At 36.0% G+C, this 17,327-nt stretch overlaps 2 protein-coding genes across 3 annotated transcripts in view; both read left to right on the forward strand.

Moving 5' to 3' along the window:
- Positions 1–3,044: 3,044 nt before the first annotated feature.
- The window catches only part of Wdr17 (WD repeat domain 17), a 93,896-nt gene continuing 79,613 nt past the window's right edge, over positions 3,045–17,327 (forward strand). The window contains 2 exon segments of the mRNA XM_047551539.1: positions 3,045–3,170; positions 9,525–9,554. The gene's annotated coding sequence lies outside the window, so the exon portion shown is untranslated.
- On the forward strand, positions 3,053–11,199 carry LOC124983885 (myosin light chain 6B-like). Of its 2 annotated transcripts, none has more exons than XM_047551541.1 (3): positions 3,053–3,170; positions 9,525–9,554; positions 10,387–11,199. In XM_047551541.1, the coding sequence occupies exon 3, from the start codon at positions 10,481–10,483 to the stop codon at positions 11,102–11,104; it is 624 nt and encodes a 207-aa protein (XP_047407497.1). In that variant the 5' UTR covers positions 3,053–3,170; positions 9,525–9,554; positions 10,387–10,480; the 3' UTR covers positions 11,105–11,199. The 2 variants fall into 2 exon arrangements, with proteins under 2 accessions (XP_047407497.1, XP_047407498.1); XM_047551542.1 differs by having other exon boundaries at positions 10,403–11,199.

Below are 17,327 nucleotides of genomic sequence, written 5' to 3' on the forward strand. Positions count from 1 at the left end.
AGATTAGTTACATTTGGATAAAATGAGAGGGCAATAGATTGACAAGAGAAAATAAGAACTAGTTCATTCTATAATTTTTTTAAATTAAAAATACATGGCAGAAGAATCAAATTTGCTAAACACAATTGTTCATTGGAAATTGTTCATTGCAATACTGTGTGCTTTTCTATTTAAATATTTCATAACTTAAAGAAATAAACAAATCAATAGTGTTCCAGGGATAAAAACCTCAAATACTCTGAAACTATTGGTTAATTTAAGCCTTTTTGGCACCTCAAGAAAAGGCCAAAGAGTAATAAAATTTAATATATTTCATAATAAGAGAAATGTTAATTTTTATATATTTAATGTATTTAAACTTAGTCAATATTATGGATATAGATTATATATCTATTGAACACAATTCAGTTTTAAAAGTGTTTTTATATACAGTAAATTTTAAAGTATTTAGAATTCTGTATATTTAGTGTACATCAATTGGATGTTTTTGTCATATTGCTTTACATTAAAAATAGTGAAAGGGGGAGATTTCAGTTAGGTGAATCTAAAGTTCTTTTGGTTAAGTTTTCATAAATGTAATCTTAAGTTTTCCCTGGTTTGTTTTGTTATTTAAAATAGTCACTAAAAAGGTATTTGTCATGTTAAATTACATCAAACACATTCGTGAAGTCACTGCTCTTACAGAACAAGCCTAGTCTTGAAGATGAATTGACTAACACCATTTGGTTCCTCTAACCACTCTGCTTTTAAATTTAATCATGAAGAACTCCTTGTACTTGAAGTATTAAGAACTAATGATTGTCCGAAAACTATTGACTTGGATAACTGACACATTGTTCCTTGTGATATGAAAACTTCACATTAAATATTTGTTGAATAAAATGATGAAAATCAGAGTGAAGAGGTCTTTTCTTTAGAAATTAGGTTATATCATTTTTTTTTTTTGAGCTAACTGTAGTTGCAGTTGTCAAAATATCCTGTTTAAAACTAATAAAATAAATCCTGGTAAAGGAATAAAAGTACTGAAAGACCGGGATTGTGATACCAATTCTGCTACAAATACAACCCGATACACACACATGTATTGGACAAATTATACGATTTTCTGGGCCTCAAGACCTTTTTTGTCTTTACTTTGTGAGCGCACAATTAGATTGTTTCAAATGTCTCATTTGGTTGTATGTTCTTAACTGGAGTTTTTCTCTTTAGGTCCATATCATGGACTACTTAACTCTGTAATTAGAAAATATCAATTGTAAATGAAGGTTGTAGTGTATTTCCACAGAGATGTTTCTTGATCATCCTTTAAGATCATTCTTATTTTCCTTGTCTTAATTCAGACTGAAAGCATCTTTTGTCCAAGAACTTTAACTTTGCTCCTAATTGGTCATGCCTTTCATCTCTCTGCACCCTGATGTGCCTCCATATCCACGGTATCTTTCCTCAAGTAAAAGTTCTGATTTTACTCACTTCAATGACTCCCCTTTGTTAGAGGTTGAAGTCTGACCTAAATATAGAATTCTGTGTCTTCCCCAAATTGGTTTTCTTATTTTTCTAGTTTAATCTTTCATCAGTTTCTATCCCCCTGCATATTTTTGGATACTCACCCTCATCTCCTCCACAGAAATCAAGTCAGAATCAGTCAAATCACTTATGTATTTCCCCTCTTTGTGCTTTTGGCAAGGCTGATCTTGCTGCATAGTGTGTTCTTTTTCCTTTTCTATCAAGTGAAATCCTATTTATTTATTATATCCCTGTTCAGATACCACTGTGAATGAAAGTTTCCCTGAATATCCAGGGAGGAAAAATTTATTTCTCCCTCCCTCACCTGCTTATCTCATAGTACTTTCATATTATATTATTTTAGAATTTAACACATTGGATTATACTTGTTGTCCTTGAACTTTCTCTGGTAGACTTTGTGCTGATATATTTACTTATTCATCCATCAAACATTTATTGAAGTCCTGCTATTTCTTAGACTGTTGAAATGCTGGGCACAGAATTATAAGTGCTGATGGTATGTTTTAACAAGTTTACTGTTTGTGTGCAGTCAACTTTTAAGTAAATTTTAAGGTACAAACGAGGATAAGTGCTGGTACAGGGAATAGTCTCCACAGAGAATACACTGGGGAAAAAATGAAGAGAAAAATCCTCCACAGACTGCAGAGGAAGGTAGGATCATGTCCAGGACATTTCCTTGGTTAGGGAAGACCATTAATTTAAGATTACTTAAAACCTGGCATACAATTAAAACTAGATAAATGTTATTAAGTACACTGTATTCCCTGTGTATGAACACCTATTTTCTCTTCTGTGTTAGATAAAGTCGGTTGGTAGTGAGATTTCAGATATAAAGGATCCAGCATCAATGACAGTATCAAGTATTCAACCACATTCCACAGGGGAAATGTCAGTCTTGCACGCTGTGAGAACAGATATCAACTACAAACACCCTGAATAACAGAAACGATCTCATCCACAGAGGTTCCCCACAGACCTCCTTGAGTCCTGTAGGACAGACAGTAAGAAGCCCTCGAGGGACAGCATCCTGCACTCGCATTCCAGGCAATGATGGTTCAATATACGAGTTCAGCCTCGCCTCCGAAGGAGGCTCAACTGCCTCCTCCAGGATCACCAGAAAGGAGAAAGGATGATTTGTCCTTGTATAGTAGACTCATTTTCCTAGAAAATACAGACTCGGTATGGAATATTAGGTAGTGAGATCGCTGGTGGTTCATAGTTCTCATCCACTTTTAACGCCACTGCAGACCCTTGGTCTGAAGCCTAGTCCTGATGCCAGGGAACCACGTCTTCCGCACAGCCGCGGCGTTGCCAGGTAACCGCCTCACCCTCAGCCAAGTCTCCAGAGCTCTGGAGTCGCTTCCGCCTCTCTCTCCCAGAAGCTCCAATCAGCGACCTACGGGGTTGTCACGTGGATCTCGGGGCGGGCCCTGGAGAGCGGCCCTCTCCAACCCCGCGCCACAGTGGGGTGTGCGGAGGCCGCCTCCCCGCCCCTCGGAACTCGCGTGCCGGGCCGCCCCGCCCCCGGGAGCTCCTGGCTAGAGGCAGGGAGGGCGGGGTGGGACCAGGCGCGGGCGGCGCTCGCACTCCCGCCGCCTGCTTCAGCACCTTCCGCTGTCCGCAGCTGCAGCCACCTCCTCCTGCAGGTAAGGAGCCGGTGAGGCCATTGGGTGTGAGACCTGGGCCAGCGCAGGAGTGAAGTGGGTGATTCTTGAATTGCTGTGGCGTCGTGTAGGGACGCCTTTGATGGCCCTGCGATCGCAGGCTGGGGTTCTGTGCGTCCTACGGGCTTTGCACACGACGGTGCCTAATGGGCTAATCCCCTGAGTTTCGGAGTCACACAACTGATTGTTACAAGGCTCACTAGAAACCAACATTTATGTATGTGAACTATCACTGGAATGTAAACTATGCCCATTTCGGGGGACATTTTTTTTTAACGTTGTTAAGCGTATATATGTTTTAGAGCCTAGATTGTTATTCTCACCTGTGTGCCAGCCAGACACTCCCGCACAGATTACTTATCCCTTTGAAGATAGTTTTAATATGAGCATTGTACCAAGAAAGCTACGATTAATAAGGGAATGTGTTCCAGAAAAAAACAGTATCTTATGTGTTAAGTAAATCATAAAAAATACAATCGTTCTTGTTCCATTCTCCAAATACTCAGATTTTGCATGCAAATATTAAAAGGAACAAAAAATTTGAGTGGATCTTTTATACTGTACTAATTGAAAATGATTGTAGTGAAATTTAGTGAAAAGTTTGATCATGTATTAGAAATAAATCAGACTTGTTTTGTATGAGAAATACTACATTCCTAGATCTTTCAGAAATATCCTTCCAAGAAAATTATCCAAAAAAAAAGTTCATTATTTAATAGAGATAATTTAAAACTCAATAACTTGAGAGTATAATTGCTATTTTTCGCACTCTAATAGCATTTTTGTGTAGTAATCAGAAAATAGATAAAAATGAATTTATGAGTATAAATTTGAACTCAACAGAGGTTTAAACATTCTGTGCATTTTTAGATCTATGAATTATCTTGTTAACCCTGCATGAAGGAAACTGATGCTGGGCTGTTGCTGATTATAACCTATAGGGAAAAAGCATTCTCTTTCATCCTTTGAAATTTTGCCTCACTGGCCTAAATGTGCAAGGAGATGGGTATAGTTATACCTTATCCATTTGAAAGCAGAAGTCTGAAACAAGCTGAATGACAATCTTTCCTGTTTTATGATCTAAAATTCAATGTAATAATTACATGCTTTTGAAAAATCCGCTCAATCAAATTTGGGAAACCATGCTTTAGTAGATAATTTAGAGATTAATTTTACAAATGGTAGCTTTATGTCATTGAATTAGGAGTTCCAGAGAAGTTTTCTAAATTGGAATAAAGCCATGACCTATTTCAAAAGGCATGCATGGAAAGAAAAATCATAGATTTCTTAAATGAGCTCCATGAACTTACGTTATATAAAAAGATGGATTGGATATTTTTTATTTGTGTTGATCTTTCACCTATGTCGATATTAATAGAACTGTTTAATGAATTGAGGCCTTCTCTGAATAAAATATTAAATATCTATAGTTGAAAGGTTTAAAATTCTTTATTCTTTTTATTTTGATAATGAATTATTGCTGTATTAAAAATTTTAAGTTATCATCTAGTCACATAATAATGTATTAGAAAGCCACACATTAATTTGCTTAGAAAAGCAAGTTTTAAAATTCTTGGGCTCCTAGGACTAGAATATTTTTGTTGTCACTGTTTTCTGTAGATTCTACCTTATAACCCTTAGTCTGAGCAAAAAGGGGCCCATGACAGTGTTTAAGTTATTGAAAAAAGGGTTAGAACTATTTATGTTTGCTTGTATGTTTGTTTTGCCCTGAGAGATTGAAGTCCAACTTCATGAATGATTAGGTTGTCACAATTAATAAAATATGTAGAAATTCCCCAGTATGAATCTTCCTAAGCATTGTAATGAAGACTAAAATGAAATTTCCAAAAATTATGAAATATTCATGTTTTCTTCCTATATTCCAGAATTTATTTGAAAGATATGCAAGAACAGTAACTGTTTTGTCAGATTACTGAATAACCAGTTTAACCAGTCTTTCATGGTTTTGATACAAATTATATGCAAGCATTAATTCATTCTACAACTTTTGAGTTATTTCTTTTTTATATTTTATATATATGTTCTATTTAACAGATCAAACTATTAAAGTTATATAACTAAGTGTGTCTTCAGGAACAGAGATTTTATTGAGTATTTCAGTTCATAGAAATCATGTTAAGAGATTAGGAAGAATTTCTTATTAACTCAGGCTCCTTCTTTTGTAATAGAAACATATGGAAATAAGAATTGGTTAGCATTTTTCAACATGTAAGTCCATGCTTTATTCTATGATAATAATATGGTGATGATTCTCTCGCTGTGCAATAGACTATCCCTTGGAGAGTTGTGAGCAAGAAATAAGATATGGATACCTAAAAAGAATTTTAGAAATTCCCCAAAGAATCTACTCTGTAGAGAAACAATATCTGGAGGAAAACTTTTTGCTTATTTGAGTTTACTTAAGGACTTCTAACTTTGGTCATAAAAATTGGTAGGGAAGTAGTATAAAATGACCAAGTTTGACCTATGCCTTTATATATTGAAAGAAAAAAATATATATGGAAAGAAAAAATCCTACGATGATTGGCTAAAAAGATGTAAAAGTTCACATGGCAAAATATGGGCTGTCACGAAAAAAGGTAGAGTTTAGGGGTTTTCACCTGATTTTAGTGAATAGACAAATGTTTAAAAGAACTTAAAACATTTCAAATAGGCTAGACTTTGCAGAACAAAACAAAAACAACCTGAACTTGGAACCACATCTGGCATTTGCCTTCCAGATGTCATATTATCAGTTACTTAAGTGGAATAATTTTTTTTGTATAATGATAAATGTCTTCTTACTTTGGATATACTTACAAAGTACAGTTTTATTGGCTAATTATCTCCTGATGTTCTGGGATTCTGCACTCTGGAATTCTTCATTTTAATTTATGAAATATAGCATAGAAACAGAAACACAAATATTCTATAGTAAAATAATATGTGATATAATTCATTGGTGTTATTTTCTATTATGAAGATTTTTGATAATTGTCATGTTTAAGAAAGTCCTGTCAAAAGATACACTGAATAAATTCCCATTGTTGGTTAGAATGTTATAAGATTCAGTACTTCCTTTAGATTCAAATACTCACAATGGAGTTCTTTAAATATTTTGCTTTATGCTTAGGTGTGTTGTTTTCTTTTTCCAAAGTCAACTCTTTAAATCATGAACAGGTATTTCATTTATAATTATGTGTAATAAGTTCAATTTCATATCACTCATACAAAGAACTTTTCTTTCAACTTGGGAAATGGAAAACAATCCTCATTACTTAGAACACTCAAGTTTAATGTGCTATAAAATAACCTTCATTTCCTAATGCAGACAGCTTCACATGGAGTCTTGAAAGCTGAATAGTTGCTTAATAGAAAACAGCTACTAGTTAATTTTTTAAAGATACATTTTGAGTGACTTTTAATGAAAAGAGCCATGAAGCATTTTTCTTAAAGGTAAATATAACTGCAGGTTTGAAGGAGCCATTTCAGAACTTAAGCTAGAAAGACCCTTAGAAACCAATTAATGTGGACATCAAACACAAAAAGATCATGTTTCTCAAAATTAGGAATAGAAAAGTTGAACTAGAACCTCAGGCTCTGACACTTAGCAGTGTGCTGCCCTTCTCAAGAGTTAAAGTAGATCACCAACATCGTTTAAGATACATTGTGATTCTTTTAAGTGACTAATCTGAAAAATTTAATAATTAAAGTTAAATCACTTTTGTATTATTTAATATAATAATTGTACGTAATAAGTAACATACATGTGTTTGGTCTCATCATTATAATGTTTACTTAAAATATTAGTTAAAATCACCTTGCCAAAATTAATATAATTTAATTTATTGATTTGCTCATTAAGGCAATTTAAGTTTGCTGCAAAGTCTTGTAATTTGAGATCTGGTTACTTTAGAAATTCTTTATCCCAATGCATTCTGCGGTGTACATAGCCATCACAACTACAATTAGATGTTAAGAATATTGGGATTAAGATGCTTTAAGAAGTATATCTGAAGCCTAGATTGTGGATCCTTTAGGTAAAGTTTTAAGTTTGGGTACATTTATTTTCTAGGCTTTCTCCCACTTTGGCTCTGGATGCCATCTTTAGCTCTGCTACTCAACATTACCTTACACCAGCAGCATCAGCATCTCCTGGCAGCTTGTTAGACATGCATATCAGGCTAAACCCCTACACACCCCTTCTGAGGAAGGGCTCAGCAATCTGGTTTAACAACCCTCACGTGATTCTTTTGCAGAATAGAGTTTGAGAAGTACTGATCAAAGGTGTAGTAACCATTAGAGGTGGTCAAGCTCTTAATGTCCACGTATCATTCAACTTTTGAAGATTTACTTGGGTATACCCAAGTAAATCAACTCCTTGCTAAAAATGTAATAGTGGATATATTTCATTAGCATTTATATATCATAGTAACATTTTAGACATAATACTTTACCTTTGTAATTAATCACATTAACTCATGATTAAGGAGAAATTTATGTTGGCCAAAACCAATTTTTGACAAATTATCAAGTAGATTAGCTACCTATCTAATCTACCCATAGCCCCCACACTAGGGGTTACAGTCCTTTAATTAGCAAATTTTAGGGCCGATTTTAGGCCTCCCTGTCAGTATATTGGATACATATATTAAAGAACTTTTTGAGTTTAGTTATTTTAGGTAAGCTATTTCTATTCATTTTTGAGCTTCCAGGCTCCCATTTGATTTCCTTTTCTGGTTTTTCCTAAATGACTTGGGAAATGAGATTTAACACCCTTTGCTCAGAATATGAAAATGTCAGCATAAGTGACTTTCTGCCAAATATGAGTATAGATGTTCACAGATACCTGCAAATGTTTACTGTGCTTTAAAAATTCATGTACCTAACCCTGTTCACAAACAGGATCGATTAGAAGGGCATGCAGGGTTCCTTAGGTTTTCAGAACAATTTATGGCATAGTTCCTTGAGTCTTCCTTCGTGAAAAATGATTCTATTTATAAAAAAAGCCTATACACTTTTTGTTACACCCTTTTAAAGAAATAATCCTATATATTTTAATGACAAATATTTACTTATTTACTTTCATAGTATTTTCTCAAGAGCATATTTGCTTCTAGCTTTCTTAGTTTATGAATGAAAATATATGATTTACCTCTCCTCTAGTTTTCTTTGGCTGATTTTCTCAGTGTAGTCACACTAAAGGTATTATGAATGAGCCTGTTTAAGTAAAAGAGGATTACTTCTTCAGTCAAATCAAAAATCATTTCCACATTACAGCTCAAAGAGTCTGTAATCCTCTAAGGACCTGGGCAAATCTAATTCCATAGTTCAAATGCACGTACTTTTAATTTTGATTGTTAAAATGTAGGAATATATAAAACTAAACTTATGTGGATGTATGGCAAAGATTACTAAATTTACTTTTCCACCTCTTTGAATTGGGATCTTGCTTTTTTGATACTCAGTACGTATTTGGTCTAACATATGTCTCCTGGGTTTTGGTGACCAAATTGGAATGTATACAGGTATAAGTAGTCATTTTGTGAGCCCTAACTGAAATTGTCACCTTGTTCTTTTCTACATGCTACCTAATCCAGGATTTTAATGTAGGCTAATGCTGTACTTGTTGTGACCTATTTTATCATCTAAGCTTTTAAGAACATGATTTGACATATAGTGGGAATGCTTAGATAAAATTGCCCTGCTAAGACTGAAAAAAAGATAACCTCAGGAATAACATAAATTTAAGAGATTAATCTTTAATAGATGATACTATAGGTAATTTTTCTGTTAAATTATCTCTGTTGTTGTTTAACTAGGTCAATAATTCTCCAGCTTTACTGTTCCTGTAAATCATCTGGGGGTAATGTTGACAAGTTCCACCCCAAGATTCTGATTTATTAGATCTAGGATCTGCTCTAAAAATCTGCATTTGTAGCAAGTTTCTACGTTATTATATTGTAAAATACCTGAAAAACATATTTAAATGAACTGATTTAGAGATTTAAAAAACCCTTTTTATGCTTAATAATCTGTGACTCTACCTATCACAATCAGAATAGTGGTTATATAGAATTACTGATACTAGAAACAGGAAGATTTCAAGTGAGCCAATGGCTGATGTGAGGGGGGAATAAAAGTTCTTCTAATTTCCTGAAAAAAAGTTTTTCCAATTTTTTACCAAACAATAACCAAATATTGGTTATACAATTACAAAAATATTTTGTGTTAACTCTTAGTATACAGTATGTTCAAAATTTAAACACTTTTAAATAAGATGTTTGAAGATTTTATTTATTTTTTAATAAAAAAGGTAATATATTTCTGTTACAGAAAATTTTCAAAATTCGGAAGAGTGTAAAGGTGAGTTTAACAAAACTTTCTTGAATCTCTGCAACTTAGTTTATCTCTGGTCTTTTAATACACTTTTTAGGCACTTGTATTGATTTTACTTACTATTTCTTAAACCTGAGGAACATGTCTCAATAGTCTTTGCTTTTATTACTTCCTCCATTTCACAAGATTTCCCATCACTTTTATTTTTTGTTCTTATCTACCTCAAATGTTCATTTAATTTCAGTGAGGCATTCCCAGACTATCTTTTAAAAGATTGCTCTATGAGCTCTTTTTCCAGAACTGTTTATCCTTTTTCAGCACCATTTTTCTGTCCATTAAAAATTATCTTATAACATATATCATTATTTATTTGTTTTGTTCATTTCCTGATTACCAGGTGTAAAAATAAAATCTCTGAGAGGACATGACTTCATCATTTTGTTGAGTGCTTCTTCAGTGCCTGTCTGGAACAGTTATGGGTCTATAAATATTTGTTTGATAAATGAAGAAAGTAATTATTAAAATATAAAATATATAAATTAGGTTAAAGGAATATTATATTTCCATGTTTACCTAAATCTTACCATTCAGAAATAGTCAACTATTTACCTTATATTTAATTTTTAAAGAATGTGCATGTTTGTATGTGGATATATGTGAATTTTAAAGTACAGATACAAAATTAACATGTCATTTAACTGCATAGTTTGTCAAATCATTGACTTTTCATTCCTTGTATATTGATATTTGATATAAATTTTCATATCAGCATTGCTTATAGTCAGTTTTTAAATAATTAAAAATTGTTTCATGATTTGCATATTATTTAATGATTTTAAGTTATAAAAATGTCTTTGAGGGAATTAACCCTTCAGGTCCAGGAGCCGTGCTGCGTTCGGTCCTCGCCCTTACCCGGACGCCGCAGGCACTCTGTCCTTTGGTCACCCGACATCATGCCTCCCAAGAAGGATGTTCCTATGAAGAAAGCAGCAGGGTCCTCTGTCTCTGAGCCTGCTGCCAAACCAGCAGCAGGGGTCCCTCCAGCCAAGACCAAGGCTGAGCCGGCTCTTGCCCAGGCGCCTGTGAAAACCCAGGAGCCCCCTGTGGATCTCTCCAAAGTGGTGATCGAGTTTAACAAGGACCAGCTGGAGGAGTTCAAGGAGGCCTTTGAGCTGTTCGATGGAGTAGGCGATGGCAAGATCCTGTACAGCCAGTGTGGGGATGTAATGAGGGCCCTGGGTCAGAACCCGACCAATGCCGAGGTGCTCAAGGTCCTGGGGAACCCCAAGGGTGATGAGCTGAAGACCAGGCGAGTGGACTTTGAGACGTTCCTGCCCATGCTCCAGGCAGTGGCCAAGAACCGGGACCAAGGCACATATGAGGACTACTTGGAGGGGCTTCGCGTGTTTGACAAGGAGGGGAATGGCAAGGTCATGGGTGCAGAGCTCAGACACGTCCTCACCACCCTGGGAGAGAAGATGACTGAGGAGGAGGTGGAGACTGTTCTGGCAGGACATGAGGACAGTAATGGCTGCATCAACTGTGAGGCCTTCCTGAAGCACATCCTAAGCCTCTAAGCCCTACAGATCCTGTGGGGCCGCTTTGCCTTCCCTCTTCCCCGCAGACCGAGGCATGTTTCTGCCACTAGGCGGCCACCTAATGTGCTAAAATAAAGACATGGTTCCTTCAAAAAAAAATTGTCTTTGAGTCAATTTCTCCCTAATGTTTCTCCATAAATATCAAGAAGCAAATTGCATCTTTTGATTACATCTGTAAATGGAAAATGGAAAAGTTTTTATGTCTTTTTCTCTTCTTCTTTGTCTAAATCCCATTATCTGAAAAACAATCTGAGACTTAGATTTTTTTTAAAACTAACATTTTATGTTACCTATCTTTTCCAAAAATTATTTTGTCATTTGCATTTTCAAAATCATGCTCAGGTTTCTTTACTTAATATATTTTAAAAAGTAAATTACCTTCTATATTTGAGTTCTTTGCTTTGATTAATTTTTCAGAAGAATTTAATTTTTTTCTTCAAGTAATTTTTTAGAAAGAGGGTAAATTGTCTTCTGAATCCTTACATTTATGAGAATTTCTCTGTTTTTTCTTCACATAGAATGGACTTGTTTATTTACAGAATAGTGAGAGCACAGAATTTCTTCAGTTTAATGTAGTTATTATGTCACTTATTTCTTAATTTAGTGTAGTGGTGAAGGTGATGGGAATCTAACTTTTCTTCATTAGCATATAACATCTTAAAATTTTTCTACTTGCTCAAAGGATTATAAAATATTAGCTTCTGAATTTGCCCTACATTTATTTATGCTCCTGTTTGTGTGTATGTATGTGCATAACATGGAAGATAAGATATAGGTAAACATGAAAATATTTCTTTTACTTATTTATATTTTAATAATTTTAACAATTCTTTTATTTGTTCAACAAATATTTATTGATCTATTACTACATTCTAGACAAGTACTGAAGAAGAAGCACTCAACAAACAGATAAAAGTTCTGTGTTCCCAGAGATTTTTATTTTTGCAACAGGAAATCAGAAATGAGCAAAAGAAATAAGTAAATTGTGTGTATATTATATATATAATCTTTTATATATGGGTATATTGTATATATAATCTTTTCTTTTTGCTTGAAACAAAACAAGCACTTTTGATCTGTTTTGGCCCACCTCATTAGCATCTTTTTTTCAACCCAAGTAATATTTTGATGCTATATCTTGGACTGTTGCTTTATGTTTCAGTTATTTTATTTGTACTTTAACTTTCCCTGAAAATGTTTTTAATATATTTTGTTTCAGTTTTCATCCCTTGTATAACATTTCTTTCAATTTTTCCCTAATCAAAACAAAACAAATCTGTTTCCCAACTGTGTTTTGGAAGAGTTTAATTTTGTTCCCTGAATCATTGATATGTTTGCATTGATTTTTTGTTTTTGCAATTTCAATTCTGCTCTTTATTGCTCTTTCATGTGGATTTTTGTTCTGCTATTGCCTTTTATTTTCTTCATGATCATTATTTCAGCCATCTCATTCTGTAGTCTATTTACTCAGCCACTGTTAAACACTAATTCTTGTTCTTGAATGAGAGGAGGTTCACATAGGCTATTCATTACCAAAAGAGAGAATCTGCAGATTTCTGAAGATCTCAAATTATTTTTGGGGAGTACTAGATTAATTATATCACCATTTGGTCATAGCAATTTTTTTTTCACATAAGGGAATTTATTAAGCAAACAGAGTGTCTCCCTGCAGGGTGAGAGAGAAAATGAGAGGAAAAGAAAGGGAAAGAAAAAGGGCGCCTGCTAGAGAAAGTCTGAAAGCCAGGAGGATAGAGAAAGTGAGGAGGAGAGACAGAAGAATGAGAAAAGATGACGGGGTAGCTACAGTAAACAGTTGAATTCCACCGGGCTAACGGGACCAATATCGGAGAAGGATACTTGCAAGCTGACTGATGAACCAATAGCTAGCTAGGATGTTCACAGATTGACAAGTGGTTGGGAGGTGGGGAAAATGGCTGCACCGGAAAGAGCAGCTTTGTATTATATTCCCCCATTTCTGTTTTTATAAGAAAATCTTTTGTTCTCCAGTTCTTTCTGAAGACTTCTCTCCCCTTCCTGCCTAAGTGACTGGGACTGGTTTTGCAGGTGAGATGTAAAAAGTCCATTCTCCTTCTAGACTTCCAAAGGCAGATGGTTTTCATGAACTTCATTTCCTCGATTTGACTGATCCCCTATTTCTACATTAACTGCCTGTCCCCAATTCTGGCTTCATTCACCCCTCTAATTTTAGGAACTCCTTTGCTGTGGGGAAAGGGGGTTGATGACTGCTCTGGCTTCTTTGAGCTGGAAAGGGGGCAGTGTGGGGCAAGCAGTTTGGAGTACCCTTTTTAGAAATCGGGTCAATTGAGGGGTCCAAGGTAGAAGTGTGGTTGGGGAAGAGCAGGTTGTAAAGGCATCTGGGGATGGGTGCGTCTATGAGAGAAGAACAAAAAGACATGAGTACTGAAATGAGATTGATACAATATAAATGTTGGAGAATATGAAACATGCCAATGCATATCATAAAGATGACAGAAGTCAATAATTCCTCACCAGGGGGTGGAAGAACTGAGAAGTTGTTCCCATAAAAAGGCCTAGCAAAGTCTGGAGAGGACAAGGCCTTTATTTGGGATCTTTAACACCGTCCAGGTTATCAGAAATGTAAACAACATTTAGTAGAGATCTCTATACTTCTGTTACTAGCAAAAATAGATTAAGCCTACCTGTGTCTGTAGGTCTTAAACTGACTAAAACTTCTGACTCTGGCAGTTTCTCTTGATAGTTATCAGGCACATTTGCCTAAGAATCTCTTTTGTAGCTTTTAGTCTTTATTCTAGTGGGCACAAGTGTACATCTTAAGTTACATTTAAGTATTATTTCTTTTAAATGCCCAAGAATGGCTATATTTGGTTTTAACTGTTTTGCTAGGTGTTTAAGATCAAGTTGGTTAAAGTGACCTGTTCCTGTCTGTTAAAGAGTCACCTGAGTTCCCACAGGGGTCACTTGTAGAGAACTTAAGGGCAGCTTCTTAACTTTAGTGCCATCCATTAGGCAGGGTCTCCTCGATGAGTTGGCTTCCCTTGAAAGCACCAGGGATGTCTCCCTTTTACCTTGACCCTCCTCTGCAGCAGGTGCACTGAGTGGCTTTTCTTCTAGTGGCCTCATCAATCTCCTTGATCAGAAGGTTGTGTGATTCAGAGTTGCAAACCTCCTTAGAGAAGTCCTCTTGTTCCCTGGGTTCAGGCTGACTTTGAGGGCAAGACCCAAATATGGACTTTTCTTGACCTCTGTATTTAATCTCAATTTCTAATTTTGATCTTAAGCATCAAGCAAGTCAGTCTCACCAGTCATAAAGCAAGAGTACTGGACTTTAATTTCAATGTCTATGACTTTTCAGTTATTTACCCCTTTTATCTAATTGGGGTTTACATTATCTGTCCTATAGGTGATGGCTTACTATTCCAAGTTAATTTATGGTGTTCGCTCTTGAAGCTGTACTTTTGCAAAATATTGATCAGGCAACAATTAGAGTTTACAAGGAAAATACAAAATGGATTCACCAACAGTAAAACATTCAGTTTGTGCAATAGCTATCTTGAATTTTGGCCGAGTTCCCATTTGAGATTATAGTAATCTTTACAACAAACATCAAACTTTTGAACACAACTTTAAATGAGTTAAAGTCTGGCTTACTTTGAAGCCATTCTAATGTGTAGCAGGGTTGTGAGGCAGAGCCTTATCTCAGGTATCATGGGGCTTTTCAGTGAGGGGCAAAGGAGTATTAGAAAATAAAGGGTTATAAACACAGATTTTGAAGATTAAGCTGAGATCAGATGGAGCTCTCTTCTCTGATGGAAATGCAGATCTAAAGAGTTATGTCAGCAATCTTTATATATGTGCAATGTTAGGTTCCAAAGTTACTGTAAGGTGGGCAGGAACCAGAGAAGGGAGCTGATGAAACAGTGGTTATCTAGCAAAAGAATTCCTTCCTGCCCTAGAGCTGTGTGCCTGGGATCAATGTACTGCCACAGCAGTTAGGCATCTTGTGCCCCTGTACAGGAGCACTCCCAGGCACCAGGCATGCCACAGTCATGAGGTCAGAGACCCCAATCTCAGTCACTGTTGTCCCATTTTTGCTACTGCGCATTACACTCTTTCTTAAATGTCATTTTAAGAAGTTTACATATATTGACTCCTGAGTCTATATGAACATTAGTTAACACAATTTAACATTATATCTAAAACATGAATTAAAGAAAGGCTGAGAGAGATTTAAGTTTCCTTTTGTGTGGCAAAGTGGTAAAATGCTTTCATGTTTAACCTTTAAACAAATCAGGCTCTTAATAACTTTTAGAAATATATTTAATAAATTTTACATATACCCTATTGATGACAGGTCCTATAATAGAACATTAAATGATAGGTTTACCATTACAGACAAGTTTAATTTGGAGAATAGCAGCTTGATAAATTTTCTGCTTTAAAGCTTGTATACCTGGAAAATATGAACACATTTAATATACAAAGAATAATGTTCAAGTATGTTATCCCATGCAATAACTTTGTAAATTAATCAGATGTCTCTAACAAACACGTTTGAGTAATCCCATACATGTCAACTCTAATTCACTCATCTTATTGTAGAAACCCAAGATATCAGACAAGTTTAAAAAAACAAGATGTCAGACAAGTGTAAACACTATTTGCTGTCTCTTTCCTGTTGAAGAAAAGTCCTAGAAAAATTGATGTTAGACATTTTATAAACATCAACATTTTATTAGTTTGACCACCTAGAGACTTGTGAGTTAATTTTAAGGACATTTTACTTCTATTAGTTTACCCAATTTAAATGGAACCTTTTTAAATCACGTGAATTAAAAATATTTTGATCCATTTTTAAAATTTTAACTTTTATGCACGCTTATATTTAACACAAAAGCAAAGGCCTTGTAATTTATCTCCATTGCAATGTAACAGATGTTCAAAAATAACTCTAGGGTTGGATAAAAAGAACTGATCAAAAATAATTAACCTAGGTATGTAGGATCAAAATTGTGAGCTCAATAATATAACATTTAAGAAAAACAAAAGTCCTAGAAGAAAAATAATGGTCATTAATTAAAGCATGAGAAAATGAGAAGGAGAGAAAAGGTGAAAGGGAGAAAAGTATTCTGAGTTGTAGCCCAGGAGAAATTTAAAATGGACACTTTTTTTTCCCCTTGGGTTTGAGACTGGTCACCCACTGTGCCTTCCTCCATTTACATTTCAGTTTAAGCCTTGACTGAGATCTGAATCTGAAAGGGGCTAAGATGTTCTAGCAGAGACTTGATGCTTAGGTCCTTTTAACCCTTTTTCCTGGTTAGTAATTAATTTAGGTTTGGATGCAGAAAATTGTCAAACAATTATCTCCCACTAGTTGTGGGAAATGGGGCTGCTATGTTACTTGGGGAAACGGGAAGACGGAGAAGCAGGGTCTGGAGGCGCTTGAGCCTGCAGGAAGAGCTAAGAAGCAAGAAAGAAGAGACCTGAAGATAAGGAATCCCTTTCCATCTGCCCACTCGCTCACGGAAGCTGTGTGCCATTACACAAATGGATTTTGATGGCGTTAAGTACTGGGGGTTGGGCGAAGGGTTCCCAGGGTGGAATCTGCCAGATTGGAAGACCCAGATTCCATGTGGGGGACTGATACAGCCGAGTCTGTGGCTGGGGCATCCCGAGGCCAGAGTATTGGGCTGGAGATGAGGGGCAGCACACTGATTGTGTCGTCACGCAAGCACCAATGTGTGTGCTGGGCAAAAGCGGAGAAGAGTTGAGGACCTGATATCAGGGTTTTCGAGTACGAGTGCGAGATGAGCCTCAACCCTGAGAGAATCTCCACCATAAAATCAGGAATCCACCTGGCAGATAAGACCGACTCTAGGGGCCTGCCGTAACTATAAAAGTTGTGGCTGGGGGTACCCCCACTCCTCAGCCGGCCTCAAGGGTCCCAGATAAATCAGCCTAGGGGAACCGGCCTAGAGGACTCACCAATTTGAAGTCCGGTGATGAATGCAGAGCAGAGCGTCCGGGAGAATGGAAGGTGGGGCTGTGTGTGTGGGGGGGGGGCACTGGGCCTCAGATGGGGTTCCACTCGCTTAAGAGGCAGTGGAAGATCCCATCCCAAGGCACGGCACCAATGTAAGAAATTCCCACGAAACCCCACTGGACATGGGAAATCACTTAAGGGAATTTATTAAGCAAACAG

Source organism: Sciurus carolinensis, chromosome 4, assembly GCF_902686445.1.
Source record: "Sciurus carolinensis chromosome 4, mSciCar1.2, whole genome shotgun sequence".
In the NCBI taxonomy this organism is placed as follows: Eukaryota; Metazoa; Chordata; class Mammalia; order Rodentia; family Sciuridae; genus Sciurus; species Sciurus carolinensis.

What these genes read in the sequence shown, in the direction of transcription:
- LOC124983885 (XM_047551541.1), top strand. Translation starts at nt 10,481, where the DNA reads ATGCCTCCCAAGAAGGATGTTCCTATGAAGAAAGCAGCAGGGTCCTCT.